At 36.6% G+C, this 27,553-nt stretch overlaps 1 protein-coding gene and 1 pseudogene across 2 annotated transcripts; one reads left to right on the top strand and one right to left on the bottom strand.

Annotated features, from left to right (window-relative positions):
- Positions 1-7,679: 7,679 nt before the first annotated feature.
- LOC134375398 (olfactory receptor 5B2-like) lies at positions 7,680-10,293 on the bottom strand. 2 transcript variants are annotated; one of them, XM_063093810.1, is made up of 2 exons: positions 9,382-10,293; positions 7,680-7,709 (listed from the first exon to the last, which is right to left on the bottom strand). In XM_063093810.1, exons 1-2 carry the CDS (start codon positions 10,291-10,293, stop codon positions 7,680-7,682), a joined length of 942 nt encoding a protein of 313 aa, XP_062949880.1. The 2 variants fall into 2 exon arrangements, with proteins under 2 accessions (XP_062949880.1, XP_062949879.1); XM_063093809.1 differs by lacking the exon at positions 7,680-7,709 and having other exon boundaries at positions 9,346-10,293.
- Positions 10,294-19,338: 9,045 nt separating this feature from the next.
- LOC134375241 (olfactory receptor 5B12-like) lies at positions 19,339-20,384 on the top strand (annotated as a pseudogene).
- Positions 20,385-27,553: the final 7,169 nt, after the last annotated feature.

Below are 27,553 nucleotides of genomic sequence, written 5' to 3'. Positions count from 1 at the left end.
TGCCCTTTATTTCTTTCCCTTGCCTGATTGCTCTACTTAGTACTTCCAATAGGAGTTGTGAGAGTGGGCATCCTTGTCTTGTTCCTGTTCTTAAGGGAGAAGCTTTTTCCCATTCAGGGTGATATTGACGATTGGTTTGTCATAAATGTCTTTTCTTGTATGAGATAATTCCCTTCTATACCTAATTTGCTGAGAGTCTTAATCATGAAGCAATGTTGAATTTTGTCAAATGCCTTTTCTGCATCAATTGAGATAATCATATGGTTTTTGCCATTGGTTTTGTTGATGTGGTGTATCATATTTATTGGCTTACATATCTTGAACCATTCTTGCATCCCTGGAGTGAATCCCACTTGATGATGGTGTATAATTTTTTTGTTATATTTCTGTATTCAAATTGCTAATATTTTGTTGAGATTTTTGCATTTTTATTCATTAAGGATATTGGCCCATAATTTTCTTTTTTTGTTGTGTCTGACTGGTTTTGGTATCAGGGTGATGCTGGTCTTACTGAATGAGTTTGGGAGAATGGCTGCTGTTTCAATGTTTTGGAATATCTTAAAGAGAATTGGCTTTAATTTCTCTTTAAAAGTTTGATAGAATTCAGCTGTAAAGCCAGCTAGTCCTGGGCTTTTCTTTATTGGAAGATTGCTGATTACTGCTTCAATATTGTTGCTTGTTATTGGTCTGTTCGGGTTTTCTATTTCTTATTGGTTCTTGGTTGTTTGTGTGTGTCCAGAAATTTATCCATTTCCTCCAGGTTCATATTTGTTGGTGTACAGATGTTTGTAATAATCTCCAAAGATTTTTCATATTTCTGTGATATCAGTTGTAATGTATATCTTTCCATTCTGATTTTTGTTATTTTGATCTTCTCTTCTTTTTTTTGTTAACCTGGCTAATGGTTTCTCTGTTTTATTTATCTTCTCACAAAATAAACCTTTTGTTTCATTGATCTTTTGTATCATTTTGGGGGGTCTCTATTTTAATTAGTTCTACTCTGATCTTAATTATTTATTTCTGTCTACTACTTTTAGGATTGGATTGTTGTTATTTTTTAGTTCTTTGAGGTGTAGCCTTAGGTCGTTTACTTAGAGCTTTTCTATTCTTTTGATGTAAGCATTTATTGCAATAATCTTCTCTTTTAGTACTGCTTTTGCTGTATCCCACAGGTTTTGGTATGATGTATCTTTATTTTTGTTAGTTTCAAAAATTTTTTTGATTTTTTGTTTAGTTTCTTCCTGGACCCATAGGTCATTCAGGAGCCTGTTGTTTAGTTTCCATGTACTTGTGTACTTTTCAGAGTTTTGCATGTTATTGATTTCTAGTTTTAATCCATTGTGGTCTGAAAAGATACTTAGAATGATTTTGATTTTCAAAAATTTACTGAGTCTTGATTTGTGGCCTAACATGTGGTCTATCCTGCTGAATGTTCCATGCACTGATGAGAAGAATGTATAATCTGTGGTTGTTGGATGAAATGTTCTGTAGATATCTGCCAGATACAATTGGTCTAAAGTGTAGTTTAAGTCCTGTGTTTCTTTGTTGACTTGTTGTTTGGAAGATCTGTCCAGTGCTGAGAGAGGGGTGTTCAAGTCACCTACTATAAACATATAGGGTCAATCTCTTTTCATCGGTATGTTAGTGTTTGCTTTATATATCTGTGTGCTCCAGTATTGGCTGCAACATATTTATGATAGCTTTGTCTTCTAACTAGATAGATCCCTTTATCATTAAATAATGGCCTTCTTTGTCTCTTTTTATGATTTTCGGTTTAAAGTGCATTTTATCTGATATATGAATAGTTACTCATGTGTTTTTGTTGTTGTTAATTTATTTTTGGTTTCCATTTGCATGGTACATCTTTTTCCATCCCTTTACATATAATCTGTGTGTGTCTTTACAGGTGAGGTAAGTCTCTTGAAGAGAGCATGTAGTTGGATCTAGATTTTTGATCCATTCAGTAAGTCTATGTCTTTTGAATGTGGAGTTTAACCCATTTACATTTAGGGTTATTACTGACAGCAATTAGGGTATTGCTGTCTTCCTCTCATTTTATTGCTTTTTGGTTAGATGTTTTACATATATTTTTGTTCCTTTCTCCCCCTTTTATTTTTCATCATCAATGTTAATTGGATTTCTGAGGTAGCCTCATTTATCTTCTTTCTCTTTCTCATTTTCATTTTTGTTTAATGGCAGATTTTGCTTTTTCTTGTGTATACATAGTAGTGATTATCATTTTTCCAATTCCAGATGCAAGACTGCTTTGAGAATTTCTTGCCATGCTGTTCATATAGTGGTGAACTCCCACAATTTTTGTTTGTCTGGGAAATACACTATTTCCCACTCATTTCTGAAGGATACTCTTTCTGGATATGGTATTCTTGGCTGACAATTTTTTTCTTTTGGTATTTTGAATGTACCATTCCATTTTCTTTTGGCCTGTAAGGTTTCAGTTGAGAAGTCTGCTGTTAGTCTGATGGGGTTAACTTCATTGGCAACTGCATGCTTTTTTCTTACTGCTTTCAGTATTCTTTCTTTGTCTTTCATATTGCCAGTTTGACTATAATTTGTCTCGGAGAGAATATTTTTGGATTGAAACTGTTTGGGGATCTTTGTGTGTCCTGGATCTGAAGGTCTGTGTCTCTCCACATACCTGGGAAGTTTTCTGATATTATTTGCTTGAATAAGTTTTCAATGCCTTTTCCTTTCTCCCCCCACTCTGGATTAACCATGATTTGGATGTTGTGCACTTGAGGTTGTCTGCTAGCTCTCTTAGATTTTCTTCACTTTTTAAAATTCATTTTTCTTTTTTTTGGGGGGGGGAGGGTTTGTCTGGGTTATTTCAAGAACTATCTTCAAGAACTGAAATTCTTTCTTCTGCTTGCTCTAGTCTGCTACTCAAGCTCTCCTTGTTTTTTTTATTTCATTGAGTGAATCCTTCAGTTCTAGGAGTTCTGCTACATTCTTTTTTAAGGTTAATCTCTTTGTAAATTTCCTCCTTCCTATGCTGGATATTTTTTATTTTTCATTATGTTCTCTAATTGAGTCTTCTCTTATCTTTTTGAGCTTTCTTAACATCATTGCTCTAAATTCTTTTTCAGACGTATCAAGGTTTTCCTGCTGTATGTTGTCTGGTACATTACAATTACTGTATTCCTTTGGTGGTGTCATTTTGTTGTTGTTGCTTATTTGTATTTCTAGTATTTTTTCCTTGATGTTTTGTCATCTGGTAGGACACTTATTTCTTCTATTACTCTGGAGTGGTCTGTGAGGAGAAAGACTTCTTCCTCTATTTGTAGGCAATGCTCGGTACTCTTCTTGTATCAGTGCAGTCAGGTGTGTGGGGGGCTGCCTGTAGAGTGGCCCTGGCTGCTACTGTGGTGGTGAGCCAACCTTGTAGTGGCAGTAGGTGTTGCAGTGGCTGTGGTAGACCACCTTGGCTCCTGCTCAGGCCATGAGTGTGCCTTTCTGGGTCTCAGGTCTGGGCCCGTGGTGGTGCATGGGATGGCACTCACCTCAGCTCCTGCTCAGGCAAAAAAAGAAAGAAAGAAAAGCCAATCATAATAATTTTGTGTTCAGAGATAATGAAGGGGAGGTAAAGCCCAGAACTTTTAACTGCACCGGACTGAGTACGAAATATCATTGGTCATCAAGTTTATGAAGCATCTCCTACTGCCAAAACATCTCTTACCAGCCATCTCACTTCTAAAACTCTGGGTTCCCACCATGTTGTTGGAGCCTGTCCACTATCTCTCTTCTCAAAGTTAATGTCCTCAAAGCCCTCTCTCTCTACCTGCTCTGGAAAAACTACAAAATACATTTACTGTACTATGCAGTTTTTGTGAAAATATTTTGTAACTGTGCAAAGCAATGAATAATCATAGGCTACATTGTAGAGTATGTATGTATGTATTTATTTATTTATTTATTTTATTTATTTTTTTATTTTATTTTGTCGATATACATTGTGGCTGATTATTGCTCCCCATCACCAAAACCTCCCTCCCTCCCTTCTCCCTCCCCCCCTCCCCCAACAATGTCCTTTCTGTTTGCTTGTCATATCAACTTCAAGTAGTTGTGGTTGTTATATCTTCTTCCCCCCCCCCCCCGCCGGTTTGTGTGTGTGTGTGTGTGTGTGTGTGTGTGTTTGTGTGTGTGTGTGTGTGAATTTATATATTAATTTTTAGCTCCTGCCAATAAGTGAGAACATGTGGTATTTCTCTTTCTGTGCCTGACTTGTTTCACTTAATTTAATTCTCTCAAGGTCCATCCATATTGTTGCAAATGGCAGTATTTCATTCATTTTTATAGCTGAGTAGTATTCCATTGTGTAGATGTACTACATTTTCCGTATCCACTCATCTGATGATGGACATTTGGGCTGGTTCCAACTCTTGGCTATTGTAAAGAGTGCTGTGATGAACATTGGGGAACAGGTATACCTTCGACTTGATGATTTCCATTCCTCTGGGTATATTCCCAACAGTGGGATAGCTGGGTCGTATGGTAGATCTATCTGCAATTGTTTGAGGAACCTCCACACCATTTTCCATAGAGGCTGCACCATTTTGCAGTCCCACCAACAATGTATGAGAGTTCCTTTTTCTCCGCAACCTCACCAGCATTTATCGTTCAGAGTCTTTTGGATTTTAGCCATCCTAATTGGGGTTAGACGGTATCTCAATGTGGTTTTGATTTGCATTTCCCGGATGCTGAGTGATGTTGAGCATTTTTTCATATGTCTGTTGGCCATTTGTATATCTTCCTTAGAGAAATGCCTACTTAGCTCTTTTGCCCATTTTTTAATTGGGTTGTTTGTTTTCTTCTTGTAAAGTTGTTTGAGTTCCTTATATATTCTGGATATTAATCCTTTGTCAGATGTATATTTTGCAAATATTTTCTCCCACTCTGTTGGTTGTCTTTTAACTCTGTTAATTGTTTCTTTTGCTTAGAGTATGTATTTAATGTTATTTTTCCTCTGCCATTGAACCAAAACTTGTCAAAGTTATCAGACAACTTTATGTGGCTGTAGACTGAGTCAGTTCTTCATTTTAATATTACTTGACCTATCAGCAGCTTTGGCACACGTTTCCCCTTGAAACGTCTAATCACTTGGTTTCCAGGACATCACTCACCTTTGCTGGCAACTAATCTTTCTAACCTCTTACTGAGGAAATTCTCCTGGTCTCAGTTTTTGAACCACTTCTTTCTGTCTGTTTTCCCTTGCAGATATCATTCATTATCATGGCTTTAAAAACTATACGTGCTTATAGCTCCAGAATTTTTTTTATTTTTATTTGTAGATTTTAAATTTTGTTTTTAATTGACAAATAAGAATTATATATATTTATAGGATATAATGTGATATTTTGGTGTATGTTTTTTTGTTGGTTTTTTTTTGGTTGCTGTAGCTTTATACTAAGTCTTTATTTATTTATTTGTTTGTTTGTTTGTTTGTTTGCTATGAATATCTATGAGATACAAAGGTGATTGTCCCCCCTTCCTGCCCATGATGTGGGGGCCATATTAATACTCGGAGCATATCCATTATGAGAAATTACTTTTGTACCCTTTATCCCTTCCCAATTATCCCTCAATCTCCCTCCCTACCCCCCTCTTCCCTCCCCTCTCCCGTCAATTCCAATTTGTAGCCCTAGGAATGTGCCCTCCCTCAGCTGGATCATGGCACTACTGTGGTCTTTCTTTCCTGCCTTTCTTTCTCTCTTAGCTTCTACATATGAGTGAGCACATGTGGTATTTATCCCTCTGTGCTTTGCTTATTTTACTCAACATAAGTTTCTGCAGGCTCATCCATGTTGTTGCAAATGGGAGTATTTCATTCCTTTTTACGGCACAGTAGTATTCCATAGTGTACATATACCACAGTTTCCTTATCCAATCATCTATTGATGGACATTTAGGTTGGTTCCATATCTTGGCTATTGTACACAGAGCTGCAATAAACATGGGAGTGCAGGAATCTCTTCGACATGATGATTTCCATTCTTCTGGCTATATACCCAGAAAAGGGATTGCTGGATCATATGGAAGATCTATCTGTAGTTGTTTGAGAAACCTCCAAATTGTTTTCCAAAGAGGTTGTACTAATTTACAGTCCCACCAACAGTGTAGGAGTGTTCCCTTCTCTCCACACTCTTGCCAGCATTTGTTATTCACATTCTTTTTGATTATAGCCAGTCTAAGTGGACTGAGGTGGTATCTCAATGTGGTTTTAATTTGCATTTCCCTGATGACTAGTGATGTTGAGCATTTTTTCATGTATCTGTTGGCTATTTGTATGTTTTCCTTTGAAAAGTGTCTATTCAGCTCTTTTGCCCATTTCTTAATTGGGTCATTTATTTTTTTACTGTATAATTGCTTGAGTTCTATGTATATTCTGGATATTGATCCCTTGTAGGATGCATAGTTAGCAAAAATTTTCTCCCACTCTGTAGGTTGTCTTTTCTCTACATGATTGTTTCTTTTGCTGTGCAGAAACATTTTAGCTTGATATAGTTCCATTTGTTAATTTTTTTCTTTTGCTGCTTGTGCTTTAGGGCTCATGTTAATAAAGCCTGTGTCCTGACCTAACTGCTGACGTGTTTCACCTGTATCATCCCTTAGTAATTTTACAGTTTTGGGTCTTATATCTAGGTCTTTAATCCATTTTGAGATGATTTGGCGAGAGATGTATATCTAGTCTCATTCTTCTGCATATGGATATCCACTTTTCCGACCACCACTTGTTGAAGAGGCAATCTTTTCCCCAATTTAGATTTTTGTTGCCTTTGTCTAATATCAGATGGCTATAAGTCTGAGGAGTGATTTCTGGGTTTTCTATTCTACTCCACTGATCTGAATGTCTATTTTTATACCAGTACCATGCTGTTTTGGTTACAACAGCTTTGTAGTATAATTTGAAGTCAGGCAGAGTTATGCCTATGTCTTTGGGGTTTTTTTGCTCAGGATTGCTTTGGCTATTCACGGTCTTTTGTTTTTCCCTAGTAAGGTAGGTTTTTTTTTTTTTTCATTTCTGTGAAGAATGTCATTGGTATTTTGATGGGGATTGCATTGAATCTGTAGATCACTTTGGATAATATAGACATTTTCACAATGTTAATTCTTCCAATCTAAGAGCATGTAATGCCTTTCCATCTTTTTTTATCTTCTTTAATTTCTTTCAGAAGTGGTTTGTAATTCACATTGTAGAGGTTTTTCACCTCCTTGGTTAAATCGATCCCCAGGTATTGTATTTTTTTGGTGACAATTGTAAATGGGCTTACTTTCTTTATTTCTCTGTTTATTCATTATTTGAGTATATAAATGCTACTGATTAGGGGCATTTATTTTGTATCCTGCATCATTACTGAAGTTATTAACCAGCTCTAGGAGTTTTTTGATAGAGTCTTTAGGTTTTTATATATATAGTATCATGTCATCTGCAAATAGGGAAAGTTTGACTTCATCTTTTCCAATCTGGATTCCCTTTGTTTCTTTATCTTGCCTGACTGCTCTAGCTAGTACCTCCAGTACTACGTTGAATAGAAGTGGTGAGAGTGGACATCCTTGTCTTGTTCCTGTCCTTAAGGGGAAGGCCTTCAATTTTTCCCCATTCAGAATAATACTGGTGATGAGCTTGTAAAAAATGGCTTTTGTATGTTTACAATGTGAAATGATTAGATCAGGCTAATCAACGAATCCATCATCTCACATGCTTATTATTTTTTGTCATTAAAAGCACATAAAATCTATTCTTTTAGCAGTTTATATGTTCATTCCAGTACTAACTTTTGCTGGTAGCATCCAAGAGACATCTCAACTTTCATATGTACAAAATGAAACTCATGGCCTTCTGCCATCACAAACCTACTATCATAATTTTTCACATCGCACATAGTGGTCAATTTATCCTTTGCTTAGAAAACTAAGTTATACAAACAAAACAAAACAAACAGAAATCTTTGTAATTATTTTTCTCACACTCACATCTAATTCATCAGCAATTTACATAATCTTCACTTTTCAAATAAGTTAAAGTTAATCTAGCCAACTTGGGGGCTAGATTATACAGGTTATGTTACATATATAATATTACATTTGATTTGGAGGAAACGGAAAATAAACAATTAAGCAAATATATCATATAATTTCAAAGATTTATTTAAATTCTATGAAGAACATATAGGAAGATAAGGGATTACTTAGGGTAGGTATTTAAGTGGAGTGGTCAAGAAAGGGCTTATTTAAGAAGCAATTCAAGGTCTAGGAAGAGATCCCAGGAGGGAAAAAGAAACAGAAACCCCGTTTGGGAGATAAATCTGTCAGTTCAGATTCAGGTACAAATTGTGTGGCAGACTCTCAGTTTTCCCCAAACCCCATTCTCTCTTTCTTCTAGCGTATTGGGGATTTCAGCTAAACGCATTGCCACTCAGCTTGAGATTAAAAGTTAAAGTCAGCTTTGCAGCTAGTTGTGACCACATGACTGAATTCTTGCCAGTGGAATGTGCTTAGAAGCAATATGTATGGCTACTACATCATTTGCTAGAAAATAAATTGTTTATCCTCTATCTCTTCTCTTTTTCCTTCCCTCCTGCTAGAATAGTTATGATGAGGACAGAGTTTCAACATACTTGGAGATGATAGAGACAACGTGAAAAGGAACATGTATTCCAGAATGACTAAAACACCACAGCAGTCTAGACAGTTCATTTTCACACTTCTGCTTTAGCTACTTCTGCTTGAGAAATACATTGCTGTCTTATTAATGCAATATATTTGGCTTTCTTTGTTACAGCAGTTTAGTCTAATTTCTAATTGTACTAGATGAACTATGGCCACAAATTCTTTGCAGCTCCTTTCCTCAAGAGGTGGAGTCTCTTTCTTCATACTTGAATCTGGGTCTGCACTTGGACTAGCAGTGACAAGTATACTAAGCTGGAAAAAAATGTTGTATGAAGTTTGGGAATCTAGACTTCAAGGAGCCATTCAGTTTTGCTTTCACACTGGGAGAATTCTGGCCTGAAGATGTCATGTAAGAATGTTGGTTGGTTTCTGGGGAATGAAAGACCATGTAGAAAAGAAATAAGGTGACCTAGAGAGCAGCAAGCCTCAATATCCATACATGTGAATGAGGCCACCTTGGATCTTACAAACAGCTAACCTTCTGGAACATAGGCAACCTCATGAATAAGTCCAGGTGAAAGTAGCAAAAGGACTGTCCTGCTTACAGAAATGTAAAAAGCAATGAACTATTGTTTTAAGCCATTAAGTTTTGAGACAGTTTGTTACACAAGAATAGATAACCGATTAACTATACAGATTGTATAATCTCCCTAATTAAAATTATGAGCTGAGCAGAGTCTTCATCTTCTCCATGGCTTTCCTGAAAGCATTATTAACTTCTTTGTTCCTTAGACTATAGACAATTGGGTTCAACATGGGGACTATTATTGTATAGAACACAGATGCCATTTGGTCATTGTCCATGGAATGACTAGAGCTGGGTTGTAGGTACATGAAGATTATAGATCCATAGAATATGGTTACAGCAGTGAAGTGAGATGCACAGGTGGAGAAGGCTTTCTTCCGTCCTGCTGCTGAGCGTATGCGCAGGATGCAAATGAATATGAGCAAATAGGAGGTCAAGATAACTATCAGAGCAAAAAAGACATTGAAAGATGTTAATATGAAGAGCACAATTTCATTCATGTAGGTATCAGAGCAGGAAAGAGCCAGGATTGGGGGGATATCACAGAAAAAGTGGTGGACCACATTAGAATGGCAGAAGGAGAGGCAGAAGGTGAACCCAGTGTAGATGGCAGTTTCAAGAAAACCCGAGGCATAGCAGCCCATCACCATCTGAGCACACACACTGGTGGTCACAGTGGTGGTGTAATGTAAGGGCTTACATACTGCTGCATGACGATCATAGGCCATTGCAGCAAGTAGAAAGCAGTCAACACTGGCAAAAGCCACAAAGAAGAACATTTGAGCAACACATCCCCCATAGGAGATAACTTTGTCTCCTGTGAGAAGCCCAGCCATCACCTTGGGAGTGACAGCAGAGGAGTAAACACAGTCTGCCAGAGAGAGGTTACTGAGGAAAAAATACATGGGGGTGTGGAGATGACAGTCTGACAGAATCAACATGATCATCCCCAGGTTTCCAACTAGAGTGATGAGATAAATCAGGGTAAATGTTATGAAGAGGGGGACTTGCAGCTCTGGGATGTCAGTCAGTCCCAAGAGTCTAAATTCTTTCACTTCAGTGCTGTTCTCCATGGATGCCATTTTGAAATTGTGTTTCACCTGTCAAAACAAGGGGAGAAAAATGGACCAATTACGCATGCATGGGAAATGACTCATAGCATACTCATGTCACCAAATTGACATAAGTATGCCATGATCCCATTACCAAGGCAGAGTTCCCAGCAACCCTGAGACTGGCATCTTCTAAGCTCCACCTTACAATCTCTAGGAGTGTGTACAATATCTGTTAGTTCCTGACCCCAGTCAGATGGTGCAAGTGACCACTCAGTTGCTTCCAAAATCTTTATTGCTTATTTTCATTTGGGTTGAATGTTTGTGCTTCCTCTGTAAATTACTCTTACTTTTATCACTCATTCCTGGGTCAGATAACACTTACATTATCTTAGTACTTAACTATGTGCCTGTTAGTCTGAGAAGAAGAAATGTTATTTCACTTAATCTTCCCAACTCTTCTATCAGATAATTGGCTAAGAGCAATGACACATCACTGCCTGTCTGGGTGCGAAACACTGTGAAGTATGAGATAATCATCCACGCAGTTGTGATCCATCTGAGGTCTAAGAAAGGAGAGTTGCTGTTTCAATCCACAGAGAAAACTTTCCTCCTTAAAAGACATGCCAAAAAGTGTAAGAAGCTCAAAACCATGACCATGCAAATAGACACTGCACTGTACTGCTTCATCCCCATGAGAGAAGCAGCACAGAACAGAGGAAGGTGGTCATCCTTGTTTTTCCCCTTGGACAAGCTACACAAACATCCCTGAGCTTTCATACCTTCACCCGAAAAAATTAAGTGGGCATTGCACTTCCTACTTTTACTATGTCACAAGACTCATATAGCAATTTTAAAAGGTGCTTTGAGAAAGATACAAGTACTCAAAGAGGCAGCACCGTGTAGTGGTAAAAAACATGATCACCAGGACGACCTGTTTACCTTCATATCCTGACATTTTCAATTTCTAGTTGGGTAATCTTGGGCAATTTGCAACTTTCTGTACCTCAGTTTAAAACAAGAATAATAATAATAGTACCTCAGAAAGCTGTTTGGAGAATGTAATAAATTGATATGTTTAAATCACTTAGAATACTGCCTAATACATAGTTAGCACTCAATAAATCACAGATATTATTATTAAATAAATATTATTAATAGTAGTAGTATATACAATTGTTGGGGGAAAAAAACCCCAACAAAATCATTGGAAACATATCACTAAAGAAGTTTATGTGGGTGACCTCATAATGTAAATTAAAATTTGTTTAAACAAACATAACATTTTGGCAAATATTAGCAGAAAATTTGGGGCTAAGCTTTAGTAATAATAACACATACAAATTTTGAGATGCAAGGGAATCTATTGAAGGTTGGACCAATTATTTCAACCAGCGCATAATCTCATCACAAAGTAGCCTTCTCAATTTTCACGATCCATGCTTAATATCTGATCAAACCTGATAAAGTCTCCAACAAATTATCCCTTCATACCAGAATCATACAGCTCTAGCTCTCTCCCTCACATTCCCCATGTAATCTATGAGCACATACTGTTCTTTCTACCTTCAAAATGTACCTCCTCCAGTATAACCACTTTAGCACATGTCACCATTTAGGCCACACCTGGTAAGAACTGAGGCTCAGAATGGGTCACTGGGAAAGTTAAGAAAAGGAAACCTGGGGCAAGATACAGATATGGGAGCTGACCGAGGTAGGAAAGAATTGCATATTAAAATTTTGTCTTTTCAAAGAGACAGTCAGTGAATGCTAGAGACCATGTCATTTTAATTCCAACAACATTATCAGCAACATTTTGAGCAGCGATAGTGTCCTTCATGCTAGACACTCTAGTCCTAGATCAAATAGATTCAAACCCCAGACTGAATCCAATCCTTAATGCCTTAGCAATAAATTATGCTACCTTATATTTTGTTTCTATATGATTCTTTGTACCTAGTATGTACTTAGTATATTGTAGATAATAAATTAAAGAGAATTATTAGGTAATTCCATAATTGTAAATCAATCTGAGGTAGTAAAAAGTACCTGGATTTTAGGGCCTGACACCTGGGTTTGGATTTCAGCTTCATTTAATAGTCTGAATGTTATTTCTAAAGTCTCTAGAGGTCTATTTCCTTCTTCTGTGAAATGGTGGTAATAGATACTGCATAGTTATTGGGAAAACCTTTTTATACTTATGTGTTTGAATAGTGTTGCTTACTAGGTTAAAACCTGGAAAAGCCTTAATTGATTTATCTACATATCCATATGTCTATCACAGTTCAAGGCACAGAAAATGCAGTCAATAAATTTTTGTTGGATGGATGAACTAGTGAAGATATTGTTATTGCTGTACCAAAGCAGCTCTGACAGAGCAATTCCCACAGAGAAATTAAACAACATCTCCAGTGATAACTGCTCAGAGATTCTAGATGAAAATTTATATAAAGAGAACAGAATTTACGTCTATTTTATTAATATTTCTATAAAAAGATACTCTTAATTAATATAATTTTATTCAATATATTCTACATTGTGTTGTGGAATATATTGTTAATGTCAATAGCTTTCTTAAAATTCCCCTGCAAATATACTCTGTGAAAATATTTAAATCACAAGAAGAATATATTTATGGCTTTGCAATATTATCAAGAATAATATTTCATAAAATTCCTTAAGATAAATAAGTTATGCTCATTATTATGATCTCATAATTAATTATATTAATGTTAATATAAATTATCATATTGATAAAATTTCCAGCAAATAAATCCTCCATGAATTAGTTGTAGGTGAACTGAATTTTGAGAATTAATTTACCACAAGTTGTTATAGTATAGTATTTTATAAATGGCAGGTCATAATCGATTAATAGATAGTGAAATACAGTAGTGAGTTAGGACCAGCATTTTTCTAATAAAAAAAATTAACTAAATTAAACACCACTGCTATTATCAGTAATAATTCATCTAAAGTACAGATGATCTTCTAAATATTTTGTTCATTTAAAATAGAAAAGAGTAGAAAGTAAATGCATGTGGCAGGTTACTGAGAAAGTAGGGCTCCACGAAAATTATGTTTTTGCTATACGTGTGTTTATGTTTATGCCTCTGAGTGTGTGTGTGTGCCGGATCACAATGTAAATCTTATTTTTGCTATGGATTTCTTATTCAAAAAAGTCTAAAACCTTTGATCAAGTGACTCTGAATCGCCTGTGCAAAGATAGGCAGGAGATTATGCTTTCGTAACACAGGACCATGGGCTTCATAATGTGCTCACTAACCAGGGCACTGTTCATTCACTGATTTGCTTCGTTCATTGATTCATTCATTTGTTCACTCATTGCCTCAACAAACATTTACTGAGTGCCTATGACTTTCTAAGTGATGTCCTAAGGACAGGTACTATAAGTGATGAGAAGAATACCATCTTCTATTATCTGAATAAAATCATCATCTTTCTAATTATTGGAGATTGTTGTGATATCTGGACTCAAACAGCATAAAAGCATGAGAGTATTAAAACATGGGATACTAAACTCTGGGTACTCCAGGGAATACTGGTTACCTTTGTACCTTTACATAGCACATCCTCCATTACTGCAATCTAAATAGACCAGAGAACTGAGCTAGAAACTTACCTTGCTCTTCAAGAAAGGTGTCACAACTTCACTTGGGATCTTCAAATTGCAAGTTCCATTCAACGAAGAAAAGTTAAAGAAGTTATTTCTTAATATCTAGTCACAAAAATTGAAGTTCTCTAGAGGCAGGGAGATATAAGGAAAAGGTAATTAGTAGGTAAAGTTTGTAAAATATTCTCCAACCTGTCACTCAGGAATGCTGTTGCAAAGACTAAGAGAAAAAAGTCTCTGAATGCATTCTGTAGCATCCTGAACAACTCTAAGAAGAGATCACCATACTCACCATGAACATTATTTTTGGACTAAAGTTTTAATCCTGGTTATGGCTGCAGGCTCAGAGTAATATACCAGTGTGAAATAAGGCCATTTAGTAAAACAGGAAACACTTTACATTAAGATCAATTCATGAACACCAGAAGGCCTTTGGCACACAGGCTGGTCCCTCTAAAATTATGGCAAATGGACTCATGTTGGGATGTTAGAGATCAATGACTGGGAACAGGAGGGATTTATACATGCATAAAGTTATCAGGGGACTAAGTACCCTTGAGGGCAACCACAGTCTCTCACTCCAGTCACTTACAGAAGCTGCAATTAAACTGTCCATGGAGACCCTAGTTCATCTGTTGAGGAACAGCATTGGTGTATCTACACTACTTCAGATTATTTCTTCTTGATAGTGCAAAACATCTCCAGAAGAGACTCAGCATTAACTTTTCTGGCAGCAATCAGATAGAATCACTAGACGGGAAGTGGAAACTAGACTGGAGCATGACATAAGTTGTATTGGCTCGTGGCAGCATAACTTCCCCACATTTCTATCAAGATGGTTATGGGGCATAAGAAAGGCTGTGTAAGGCAAGGTTACAGGTTATGTTACCCCTCTGTACTTCAGTTCTGTCATTTATAAAATGGAGAGGATGATAGTACCTACTTCATGTTGTTGTTATGAGGAGCATATAAGTTAATGTTTATAAAGTGCTTTAAACAGAGTTAGGTACATAGTAAGCTTTCATCAAACACTACACTAGCTATAAAAAGCAATTACAAAGTCCTGCTTTTTTTATGAAAGTACATTCATTCATTTCTGAAAGGGTATTCATTATCTCTAAAATAAAATATTTATCCCATAGGGTCCTTGGAAGCCACCATGAGTTAATTTCAAAGACCACGCCACATAGTTGTTGGGCTGGTGTGTGTGTTAAATATTAATAAACTGAAAAATAAATCAAAGGAAAATATAAATGCCACCTTCCTAAGCTGAGAAAGCAAATTGGAGAAGAAACCTTCATCTGTAATATATTGGATTTACTCACTGGGTTACAGACAAAGCTGAGCAACTCTAAGACTCACCAAAATTTTTTCAGATATGTTTTTAATGTAGGCACTATAATATGACCACCAGGGGAGACATATGACATTCTTTATGGATGTCCTTTACTGTCACCTCTCTCAGGGTGATGGAGATGCAAAGGATTACTCAAAGCCCATTTCTCCAGAGTGGTCAGAGTCCAAGAAGGGGTTAATCCCAGAAGCAATTCTTCAAGAGAGGAGAATTCCTAGGAATAACCCCAAATTATGTTTTCTCTCAGATTTTATTCTCCAAACAAGAAAGTTACAGAAAAGGAACACAGGTGGTTACAAAAAGAACAATGAGATAATCATCAAGGCAACACTTAGTTCCCTAAGAACTTTAATGGAATAGCCAGAGGCGAGATGTGGAACAACCCCCAACTAACAACCTTGAAGCCTTTTAGCTCACATACTTTCCCATCACTAAGTTTAGCTGCACCAAGGATGATTGCCCAAACTCTTTTGTTGTGTTACAATTTTTTTTTATCTACAACAGAGACTTTAGTACTGGGAAAGTTTCCTGTTTTTCCAAAGATAAGCATTTCTATGTGCAATACTAAAAAGTTAGGTGATTCCTTAAACTACAGGGCTTTGGCTTTGCTAAGCTATAAGTTAGGCCCTTTGAAATACATTTGCTTTATTAATGCTGATATCCTCCACACTTTACCAAAACTTTCCTATTTTTTGTAGCTTTTCAGTATGTGAAATTTTTTTATTGGTTATGAATATTCATGAGATACAAAGCTGACTGTCAACCCTCCCCTCGTGCCCAAGATGTGAAGGCCAGATCCGTATTGGCATCATGCCCATTACCACAAATTGCATTTGTACCCCATGTTCCCCTGAATGACAATACAATAGTATTCAACAGCTCCTCTAGAGGAGACTCTAGAAAATGGCATGAGTTCAAATCCTGGTTCTACCTAAACTGTCACAGAATATGGGCAAGTGTCTTAATCTCTCTGTCTCACTTCCCTCACAAGTAAAATGGGAATAATAATAACATTACCAATTAATGGAGTTGTCAAGATTAAATGAGTTAAGGCATTTCTGTGAGTCCAATGTGACCCCCAAAAGTTTAAGTGTTGGAAAATTGATCCTCTCTGTAACAGTGTTAAAAAGGTGGGAAATCTGATTATGATATTTGAAAAGTGGGGCCTATGGGGGATGATTGGATCATGAGAACTGTGCCCTCATGAATGAATTAATCCATTTGTGGAGTAATGAGTTATAAGGGGTGTGGACTGGTGGCTTTATAAGGAGCACATGAATGAGTTCAAGCTTCAACCCCATTTTAATTGTTGAGGGTGGGGAATCCTATTACCATAACTAAAGGTGGGGCCTTGAAGACGTGATTAGATGGTAGCACCATGCTGTAGTGAATGGATTAATAATGGTGGTCAAGGGCATGGTTCTGAGGGCTTTAAAAGAAAAGCACATGAGAAGCTCTCTCTCTCTGCTCTGACATTTTCCGCCATGTGAGACCCCTACATTGCTGTAAAGCCACCACCAAGGAAGACTCACCAGAAGTGCTCCCTGGACTTTAAACTTCCTAGCTTCTGAAACTGTCAGCAATAAATTTTGTTCTCTTACAAAGAACCCAGTTCTAAGTATTTTGTCATAAGCAACAGAAATGGATTAATATACCCTGCATTGTTGTAGAGAGTCACCGCCAAGGAGGCCTTCACTAGAGGTGTTCCTTGGAGCTTGGACTTCTCAGCGTTCAAAACTATAAGAAATAAGCTGCACAAATGAGATCAGTTCTTATTTAAATTCTATTTACCATGCTCACAGCTCTGCTACCAGCAAAGAAACTTGTCTCAATCAAAGGTATGCAATGTATAATACCCAGAATTGAGGATAGTTAGCCTTTATTTATGGTGGGTGTTGTGGCCTGTGTCATTAGCAAGAGTAGATAAGCTGGGATGGTGGTGACCTAAGGCATTGGTGCCATAGGACAGAAGTGGCGGATGTGTCAGAGGAATTGTGTTAACCAAACTGTTCCAGTGGTTTGATCTTATCTGTGGTCTCTGCTCTCTGGCTTCCTTTGTTTAGCTGTGATTTTTCTCGTCCTAATTAGCCAACATTCTCTTTGGTTCTGTGAGCACACTATTATTCTTTCAATAAATTCTTTTTTGCTTAACTTAGACAGAGTTGATTTGTGCTCTATACATTGAAGATCATCGCCTCTCCCCCCACCCACCCAGATGGAAGTCAGGGATGATGACAGTGGAGGGAAACAACTCATCAGGTTCCATTGTCACTTCTGCTCTATGTCCTGAATTGTCTTGTCTCATCCCTTAAACTCCCAAACAGGCCATGACGAGACTCCTTGACACAACATGGCAAATATCAACAATCTTAAATTACAGATCTCATATCTTAAAAATGAGGAAAGCAGACATCTTTATTTGCATCTGCTTACTCACATGAAAATGCATGACTGAATCAACTATCTAACTACTGCAGCCAGAATTAATCTCTTAAAATGCTTTACTGTCTAAACTATTTAGCTAAAAATTTTGAAGATGATAAAATCTCGTACTTCACTTTGGAAAGACTCCTGAGTTAGAAAAATAAGTGTTGATTTCTTAATAGGCTTTTACATGGGCTTCAAAAAATTCCCTTACATACTTTATAACATCACTGATAGCATATCACAATTTGTATTATTCTTATCTGTGATGGCTTAACTCAAGGTTTCTCAGATTTTAAGAATGAAAGGATAATGAGAGAAAAAGAGAACCTACCTATGCTTTGAATTCAACAAGAATAGACACATAAACGGAATGGTTAAGTACCAGACAATACTATCATCTTTATTTTACAGAGGGGACACTGAGGCCTAGACACATTAGTTTATGTTCAAGGTGACTCAGAAAATAAATTGGGACTTATACTTGACACCTTTATTTGAAAGCTCCATCTTATATCATCCACCTCTCCAATACTAGACACACCAAGCTCTCTGTCTGAATCATATCTAAAAACTTTCCAGTTTTCACTATCAACTTAGTTTGGTAATAGGTTGATGGGAAAACTGATGGCCAAGTCACGTTACACGCCACCCAAGTTTGCTGATTCTGTACATGGTGGAGCTAGGATTTGCATCTATTGTTCTTAGTCTGGAGCCATGTCCCAAATCCGGGACATCTGGATGTGAAAGTTAAAAACTGCATTCATTTCATACCGGTTAAAAATTTTAGTTTCTAGATGTCTTCTTCTTTGTACATACATGTCTACTGTTTTCACACTGTAGAAATTTATACATCCTTTCTACTATACTATACCTGGAGACCATTTGGGGCTAAGCATGTTTTATCTCTTTCACTATCATATGACATTGTACTTACAGTACAAAAGTCAAATCAAAAGTCAGTTGGAGTAAAATTAATTCAGTTTCACATTAATTTTACTAAGCGTTGTGGTCTCAATATTTGTGCCTACTCTCAATTCATAATTTGAAATCCTAACCCCCAAGGTGATGGCATTAGAATGTGAGGGGCTTTGGGAGATGATTAGATCATGAGGAAAGAGCCCTCATGATTCTGATTAGTGCCCTTAAAAGAGACCCCAGAGAGCCAGCTGACCCCTTACATCGTGTAAGGATACAGCAAGAAGATGCCATGTATAATTCAGGAAATGAGCACTTACTAGACACTAAATCTGCTGAGACCTTGATGAACTTCCCAGCCTCCAGGACTGTGAGAAATAAACTTCTGTTGTTTATAAGCTATCCACTCTGTTGTATTTTGTTACAGCAGCTTGAGTAGACTAAGACACTAAACTATTCTACTTGAATGTAAAGAATAATTTGTATTTGTTTTGGAAAATTTGAATTTGACTTTTTCTACTTAGTAACTAATGTGAAGATCTCACATAAGTTTTTTTTTTTTTTTTCCTGTTCATTACTTCAGTCATCTGAAAAGTTAGGAGACTGGGGTGCGTTATGTCCCAAACTGTTTTATCTGGGACACTGTATGATCTATCATTATTTTAAGGTTGCATTTTCTTCTCATGGCACGTTTTATCCAGGTCCCCTGGAAACAAGTAATTGCAATACTGACATAAGGCACAGAATGGACATGCTGACTAATCTCAGCTGTCTTTCTCCATTTATTATTCTGAGTCTATTTTCTCATTCCTACAGGACAGCCATACAATTCCCCACGGAGAACAGTACAGGGGTGACCGAGTTCTTTTGTAGAGTTAACCATTGACCTGGAACTGCAGATCCCACTCTTCATAATCTTTTTTTTTTTTTTTTTTTTTTTTTATCTACCTCATCACTCTGGTTGGAAACCTGGGGATAATTGGATTGATTCTGTGGGACTCTCGTCTCCACACTCCCATGTACTTTTTTCTCAGTAGCCTCTCCCTGGTGGACGTTGGTTATTCCTCAGCTGTCACTCCCAAGGTGATGGCAAGCTTCCTCACGGGAGACAAAATCATGCCCTACAGTGCTTGAGCCACTCAGTTCTTCTTCTTTGTAGCCTTCATCACTGTGGAAAGTGTCCTCTTGGGCTCAATGGCCTATGACCGCTACGCAGCAGCCTGTAACCCCCTGCATTACACCACCACCATGACTGCAGGTGTGTGTGCTCGTCTGGCCACAGGCTCCTACGTCTCTGGTTTCCTCAATGCCTCCATCCACACGGGGAACACTTTCAGGCTCACCTTCTGTAGGTCCAACGTAGTTGACCACTTTTTCTGTGACACTCCTGTTCTCCTGGCTCTCTCATGCTCAGACAGCTAGCAGTGAGATGGTTATTTTTCTTGTGGTGGCTCCAATGACTTCTTCTCTATCCTGGTCATCTTGATCACCTACTTGTTTATATTTTTTGCCATCCTGAGGATGCGCTCACGTGAAGGACGCCAGAAGGCTTTTTCCACCTGTGCGTCCCACCTCACCACTGTTTCTATCTTCTATGGGACAGGCATCTTCATGTACTTACAACCCAGCTCCAGCCACTCCGTGGGCACAGACAAAGTCGCATCTGTATTCTACGCCATAGTCATTCCCATGCTGAATCCGCTGGTCTACAGCCTGAGGAACAAAGAGGTCAAGAGTGCCTTTAAAAAGACTGTGGGGAAAGCAAGGTCTTCCATAGGATTTATATTTTAATTACATAGAATCCACAATAAGGCAGTTTCATCCACCTCAGATCCTATAGGGAAACTATTTACCTATTCAGCCCACAAATTTCTAATTCCCTGAGGTAATTTACCAACTATGTATTAAGTCTACAAAGCAAAAGACTTGAAGAATATGAGACCTAAGAAGAATAGGTCAGAAAGGATTAACTCTGAATGTTGAATTCTTATTTTAAAAATCTTTGTTAACGAAGGTGCATTGTACTTGCAGATGGAGAAAACATAACTACGGTTGCTGAGGAGTGGGGGGAAGGTAGGAGAGATATTGGGTGGGGGGCACGGGGGATAATTGCAATTTGTGGTAATGGGCATGCTGTTAGTATTGATCTGATCATCACATCCTGGGCACAGGTGGCGATGGTCAGCTTTGTGTCCCATGAATATACATAATCAATAAAAAATCTTTCTTAATAAACATGCTTACCGAAATTCCCACATATACACACAATCAACACACACACACACACACACACACATCATTCATGAAAAACTCATATAACCAACACACATACATGTGGAGAAATTACTTCAAGACATGTCAGATAGGTCAATTTTTATAGTAGAATTTAAAATAACTACTTTGGTGTCTGAGATCACATTCTTAATATAAATGATTTCATTTTTTAGTGGAAATAATGTATGTAGATATATATAGTTTTTAGAAACTACATTTCACTTTTTCTTTTTGCATATGAAAATACAATAGGCTTTATATTTTTAAAAATTAAGCTTTATAAAAATACTCCAAAGATCCCAAGTGAAGATTTATTGTTGCCTTTTTGTTTGTTCTTATGTTTAAATATAATAAATACCTTTACATAGGCATTTATTATCCAGGCTAAACTTTCATATTAATGAATCATTATCTAAAAATAATATTTATATGACAATTTTAATAGCGAAAACATAACATTATAAAGGAAAAATAAAGGGATGATAAAGGTATATCTTATTTGTAATTGACAAATAATAATTGTATGTATTTATAGGGTATAATGTGATGTTTTGATGCATATATACATTGTAGAATGATCAAATCAGGTTAGTTCACATCTCCATTACCTCAAATATTTATGACTTATTTTTCGTGAAAACGCATAAAACCCTTTTTTTTAGCTATTTTGAAATATATGTTATTATTAATTGTAGTCACCACGCTGTGCAATAGTCGCCAGAACTTACTCCTCCTGCTTAACTGAATCTTTGTACTTGTCAACCAACAGTTCCCCTTTTCCGATTTATACCCCCCACCCCGCCTCCAGTAAACACCATTATCCTATACTTCTGGGAGTTCAAAGAAGCACAATTAGGTATCACCTCACACCTGGTAGATTTGCTACTTCCAACAAGACAGAAGACGAGTGTTGACGAGGATGTAAAGAAAAGGGAGCCTTTATACCCTATCAGGGGTATTGCAAAGTAGGACAGCCATTTTGAAAAAGTATGGAGGCTCCTTGAAAAACTAAAAATAGAATTTCTATTGACCCAGAAATCCCATTTCTGGGTCTATACCCAAACGAATTATATATTTAATTTTTAAATATTAAGTACCGATAATTACAATAGTATTAATAACATTACATGTAAATGTTATGAATTTGTTAATGTACACATCTGCTAATATTTTGAGTCTCCTCGGGTTAACATTTTTTGATATAAATATACATCTGCACCTTTCCTCAGATTTGTAAAGTTTGGGGTCATTATTTCTCAAATATTCTTTCTGCCCATTTATCTCTTTCCTCTCCTTCTTGAACTCCCCTAGTATCCCACAGGTCTCTAAGACTCTGTTTATTTATTACCATTATTTTAAAATCTACATATCTACTTTTTAATTAGTGAACACTTTATATACTTATTGTGTACAACATGTTTTGAAATATATATATATGTGGAAAGGCAGCATCACAAAGGCTAATTAACATGCATTACCTCACATACTATATTTTGTGGTGACAACACTTAAGACCTACCCTCTTAGCAGATTTCAAGTATGCCATTATGTGCAATAGATCTCTTGAACTTATTCTTGCCATATAACTGGCATTTTGTGTCCTTCGAACAATATCTCCCCAGTGCCCAGGCTGCACTCCCTGGTAACCACCATTCTACTCTCTACTTACGTGAGGTCTACATATAAATGAGACCACACAGTACTTGTCTTTCTGTGCATGGTTTATTTCAAACATAATGTGCTCTAGGCTCATCCACCTTGTTGCAAATGACAATATTTTCTTGTTTTTTAAGGGTGAATAGTATTCCATTGGGTATACACTGCACATTTTCTTTATCGATGCATCTTTTTACGGACACAAAGGTTGATTCCATATTTTGGCTATTGGAAATAATGCTGCAATTAACATGAAACCGCACACATCTCTTTGACATACTGATTTCACATTCTTTGAGTATTACCTTTTTCAAGTTTCTGAAGATATAAGCTTAGATCATTGATCTTTATTCTTTTCAGTATAAGCATTTCATGCTGTACATTTCCCAAAAAGTGCTCCTTTATCCGCATTCTAATTATTTTTCGTTTTCATTTTCATTCAATTAAAAATATTGTCTTTATTTTCTTTATGATTTCCACGTGGATTCATGGATTATTGAGAAGTGGGTTGTCTAATTTTCAGACATTTGGAGATTCCCCAGATATCTTTGTGTAATGGATCTCTAGTCTAATTCCATTGTGGTTTAAGAACAAATTTTATATAATTTCATTTATCTTCAATGTTTTAAATACTTTTTATGGTCAGAATATGATCTAGCCTGGTGAATACTTTGCACTTCAAAAGAATGTGAATTCTGCTCTTATTTGGTCACATCTTTCAATGTCAATTAGAACAAGTAGATTGATGATGTTCAGTTCTATGCCCTTATTGATTTTCTGAACTTGTTTTTTAAATTACCAAGAAAGGTTTGTTGAAGTCTCTGTCTTAGTCCACTTGGGCTGCTATAACAGGAAAGTATACACTGGGTGGCATTTGAAAACAAGAATTTATTCTTCACAAATCTGTAGTCTCAGAAGTCCAAGATCAAGGTATGGGGAGATTTGGCATCCGGTGAGGACCCACTTCCCGGTTCATAGATGGTTGTCTTCTCACTGTGTCCTCACAAAGTGGAAAGAGTGAAGGAGCTCTCAGGGGTCTCTTTTATTAGGGCACTAGTCTCAAAGGCCTCTCAGGGGCCCTACCTCTTGTACCATAACATTGGGAATTAGGATTTCAACATATGAACTTTGGGAGAACACAAACATTTAGTCTATAGCAGTCTCTCTATATTTTCCTTTCAGTTCTACTAGTTTCAATTTTATATATTTTGCAGCTTTGATATTAGGTGTGAGCAAATATTTAGAGGTGATATGTCTTCTTGTAGAGCTGACCCCTTTATCATTATGTCACATTCCTTCCTTTCCCAGGTAATATTTGTTGTTCTGAAGTCTACTTTTTCTTATATTTTTAATATACCAATTCCAGCTTTGTTTATTAGTATTTTCATTGTAATTGTTTTTGTAGCCTTTTATTACACAGGGTAATATTAGATTTTTATATCTAACATGGTTTTCTTGCAGACAGCAGAAAGTTGGATCTTGTTTTTTTTAAATCATATCTGACATTCTATCTTTCAATTTGGTAGATTTACACTATATTTAATGTACTTACTGACATTGTGAATTAAAATATGATATTTTCCTAGTTTTTTTTCTGTTTTACCTGTTCTTTTTCTCCTCCGTCTTTTTTCCTGCTTTATCAATTCATTAAATATTTTCGATTCCATTTTACCTCCACTATTGACTTACTATTTACATTTTTTGTAAAAAATATTTTAGTTGTCCTAGTCTTTACAATACAAATCTTGAATTAATCAAAGTCTACTTTGAAATAATATCATACCGTTTTGTAAGTAGTGTAAGGACCTTCCAACAGTGTACTGCCAATGGTTTCTTCCAGTACTTTGTACTGTTGTTGTTATACGTTTTCTTTTTAAATAGTCGATTAATATGCAGTACCTTGCTATTATACATGCTTTAGAGAATCATCTTTTAAAGCAATTAAACATAATAAACTAACAGATTTATATTTATCTTCATTTATGTCATTTCCAGTGTTCTTCATTTTTTTGTGCATATTTAAGTTACTGTCGGATATCGTAATTCCTTATACTTGAAGAAATTCCTTTAATATTTCTTACAGTGCAGGACTACTGACAATAAACTCTCAGCACATGTTGGTCTGTTTGTCTGAAAAAGTCTTTATTTCTTCTTGATTTTTGACTAATATTTTCACTGAGTATAGAATTCTGGTTTAAGAGGTTTTCTTTTTTTTTTTTTTTTTTTTTTCTTTCCTTTCATCACTGATGAGAAATGTGCTGGAAATCTTGTTTTTGTTCATCTAAATGTAACGTGTTTTCTTCTGGATAACTTTATGATTTTCTCCTATTTAGCTTGCAGAAATTTAAATGACATGTATTGTGTGTGTGTGTGTGTGTGTATTTTGGTTTTTATTCTGGTTTTGTGTCTGACATTACTTTTGAAAAATCCTCACCCATTATCTCTTCAGATGTTTTTTTCTGCCCTATTATCTTTATCATCTCCTACTGAGATTTCAGTTATGTAAGTGTCCCACAGCTCTTCAAAGCTCTATTCTATTTTTCACTTTTTTTCTTTGTATCTTAGTTTGTGTAACTAATTTCGATCTCTTTTAAATTTCACTTATTCTTTTCTTTTCTTTATTGAGCCTACTAATGAACACACAAAACATTCTTCCTCTTCTATTTTGTTTTTTATTTATAGTATTTCCACTAGATTATTTCTTAACCAATTTTTCATCTCTCTGATAAAAATCACTCACATAGTTCGCATGTGTTTCAACTTTTCCCCTAAAGCCTTTAACATATTAATTACATTTATTTTGTATTCACTGTACAACTGTTTCAATATCTCTGTCATAGCTGCATCTGATTATGTTGATTGCTTTGTCTCTTAGCAGTTCATTGTGTTTTCTTGTCTCTTTGTGTGCCTTGTAATTTTATTGTTGTTGAAATTCAAACGTCTAATGTAAAATAGCAAAGCTTGAGGTAAATATATGTTGTGCCAGAAAATTGGCCCACATTTTTGTTGTTTTCAGTTATGCCTTTAGAGTGGAGTGTCGTGTTAATCTAGTTAGAAATTGAACTGGAGTTGGATTTTGTTGTTGCTATAGTTACCATCAGCTAACCTCTTATGAAGAGGCTTCACCTACCACTGGCATTGCCATGTGCTTAAAGTGGAGGCTGGTTCACCACAAGATAGTTCTCAATATCTGCTCCATGCTCAGTTTGAAGTCTTTCCTAATCTGAACCTCAGAAAGAATCCCTATGTGTTTGGTCCTCTCTGAGCAGTAGAATGCTTTTTACTTATTACACAGTATTTATTAGCATGGTTGTGGATGGTGAGGTTCCTTTTCTATTGTTCTGATATAACCTCAGTCTTCAACAGGAAATCTGTCTCTGGTTCTCAGGGATGGAAGCCTTACTCAGTGACCCTAACCCTCTCTGGGTATAGTAGACCTCTAATGGTCTTGCCCCAAGATATTGTCTTAATCCAACTCCATGGGTAGAGGATTTTATTATCTTCTCTTGTCTCATTTCCAACAAATCTGTATGATCACCTAATTGTAATAGTGGCTTAAGTCTTCTATTCCATTGGGAAATAAGGGAATAGATCTGGGGAGGCTTTATGCTCTTTCCACAGTGGCTGCTATTCCATTCCCTAGACCTGCACCATGAGAGAAGCATTCTCAGAAATCTCACCCTGTCCCCGATCTTTCTTTTAAGCCCCAAGGACGGTGTGTGGAGAAGAGCATGCGAATGAATATGAATTCCCCTTTTGTCTGCATTTGCAAGGGGGTTATATTCTCCTGCTAGCCCACTGAGAGCATTTAGTAATTAATTAACTTAAAAATCGAGCTAACTTTTGCTACCAGTGGGTATGAAATCCAGGAGCATCTATCACAGGTAGGCAAGTGCTCGTGTCCCATGTCTTTCTGGAGATGACTGTCATTTATTAGATTTGGGGTTAAATTTCCTGTGATCTCAGTTCTCTAATTAGTTCAATAAAAGTTTTAAAATTATTTGTAAATGATGCTGATTCCAGCTTTATGCATCCTAAGTAGATGCTCAAAACTCATTTCTTCTTGATAAAGTGGGACATCTTTAAGAATAACCGCAACTTGGCTTTACCTTTCTTAGTAAATCCACATAGCCATCAAAGGAGGAAAAACAATAAATACTTCATATAAGTTCAGGCAAGATTGTTTTCAGCAATTGACCTTCATTAGCATGACATTGAAAAGACATTCATCCATCTATTGAACTTAGAGAAAATTATATTAAGTTAAATAAGCCAGGCACAGAAGGAGAAATACCACATGTTCTCACTTATTTGTGGGAGCTAAAAATAAATTAATTAATAAATATATAAATAAATAAATTGGGGTTGGGTGCACGGGAAGAAGACACAACAATCATGATTCCTTGAACTTGTTAAGACAAGTGAACAGACATGATGTTGATGGGGGGGTGGGAAAGGAGGGGAGAACGGAGGAATTGGTAAAGGGACATGAAAATCAACTTATATTGTATGTTGATAAGTTAAAATAAATAAATATAATTTTAAAACGAAAAGACATTCATCCATCTATACAGGAATAAATGTTGAGTCCCAAGTAGATGTTAGCCATTTTATTAGACCCTAAGTATATAGAGCAGAACAAAGATTTAGTTCCTGCATTAATAGTCCTTGGTCTAATGGAGAGAATGACATTAAAAACTTAAGCTCACAGATAAATGTGACTGATCCTTGCAGCTCTGTGGAGAGCCTCTGAATCTTTTGTTGAGCCTAAGGCAAGCCTGCAAGGAAACAGCAGGCCCTGAAAGCTCTGTGGAGGGCTGTAGTGGAGAGGTGGGGTTACTGCTGGGCTGGTTTTCAGCTGTCACAGTCACCTGTGGGTTCAGTGTGTCATGAGTTTTTCAGGAGGGATGCACAAAAATGTGTGGAGTAGCTGCTTACTGGTGGCTTCCATTCTCAGTCACTCTGCCTTTTCACCCTGGGGGTGGGAGGGATACCACATGGGTTCAGACACTGAGGTCTCAGTCTTTCTG

Source organism: Cynocephalus volans, chromosome 4 (genome assembly GCF_027409185.1).
Source record: "Cynocephalus volans isolate mCynVol1 chromosome 4, mCynVol1.pri, whole genome shotgun sequence".
NCBI lineage: Eukaryota > Metazoa > Chordata > Mammalia > Dermoptera > Cynocephalidae > Cynocephalus > Cynocephalus volans.
The sequence above is the reverse complement of the archived record's forward strand: the minus strand, read 5'-3'. Positions and strand labels throughout refer to the sequence as shown.

Bases quoted from the DNA above. Each gene is read 5' to 3' on its own strand.
- LOC134375398 (XM_063093809.1), bottom strand. From the start codon at position 10,293: ATGGCATCCATGGAGAACAGCACTGAAGTGAAAGAATTTAGACTCTTG.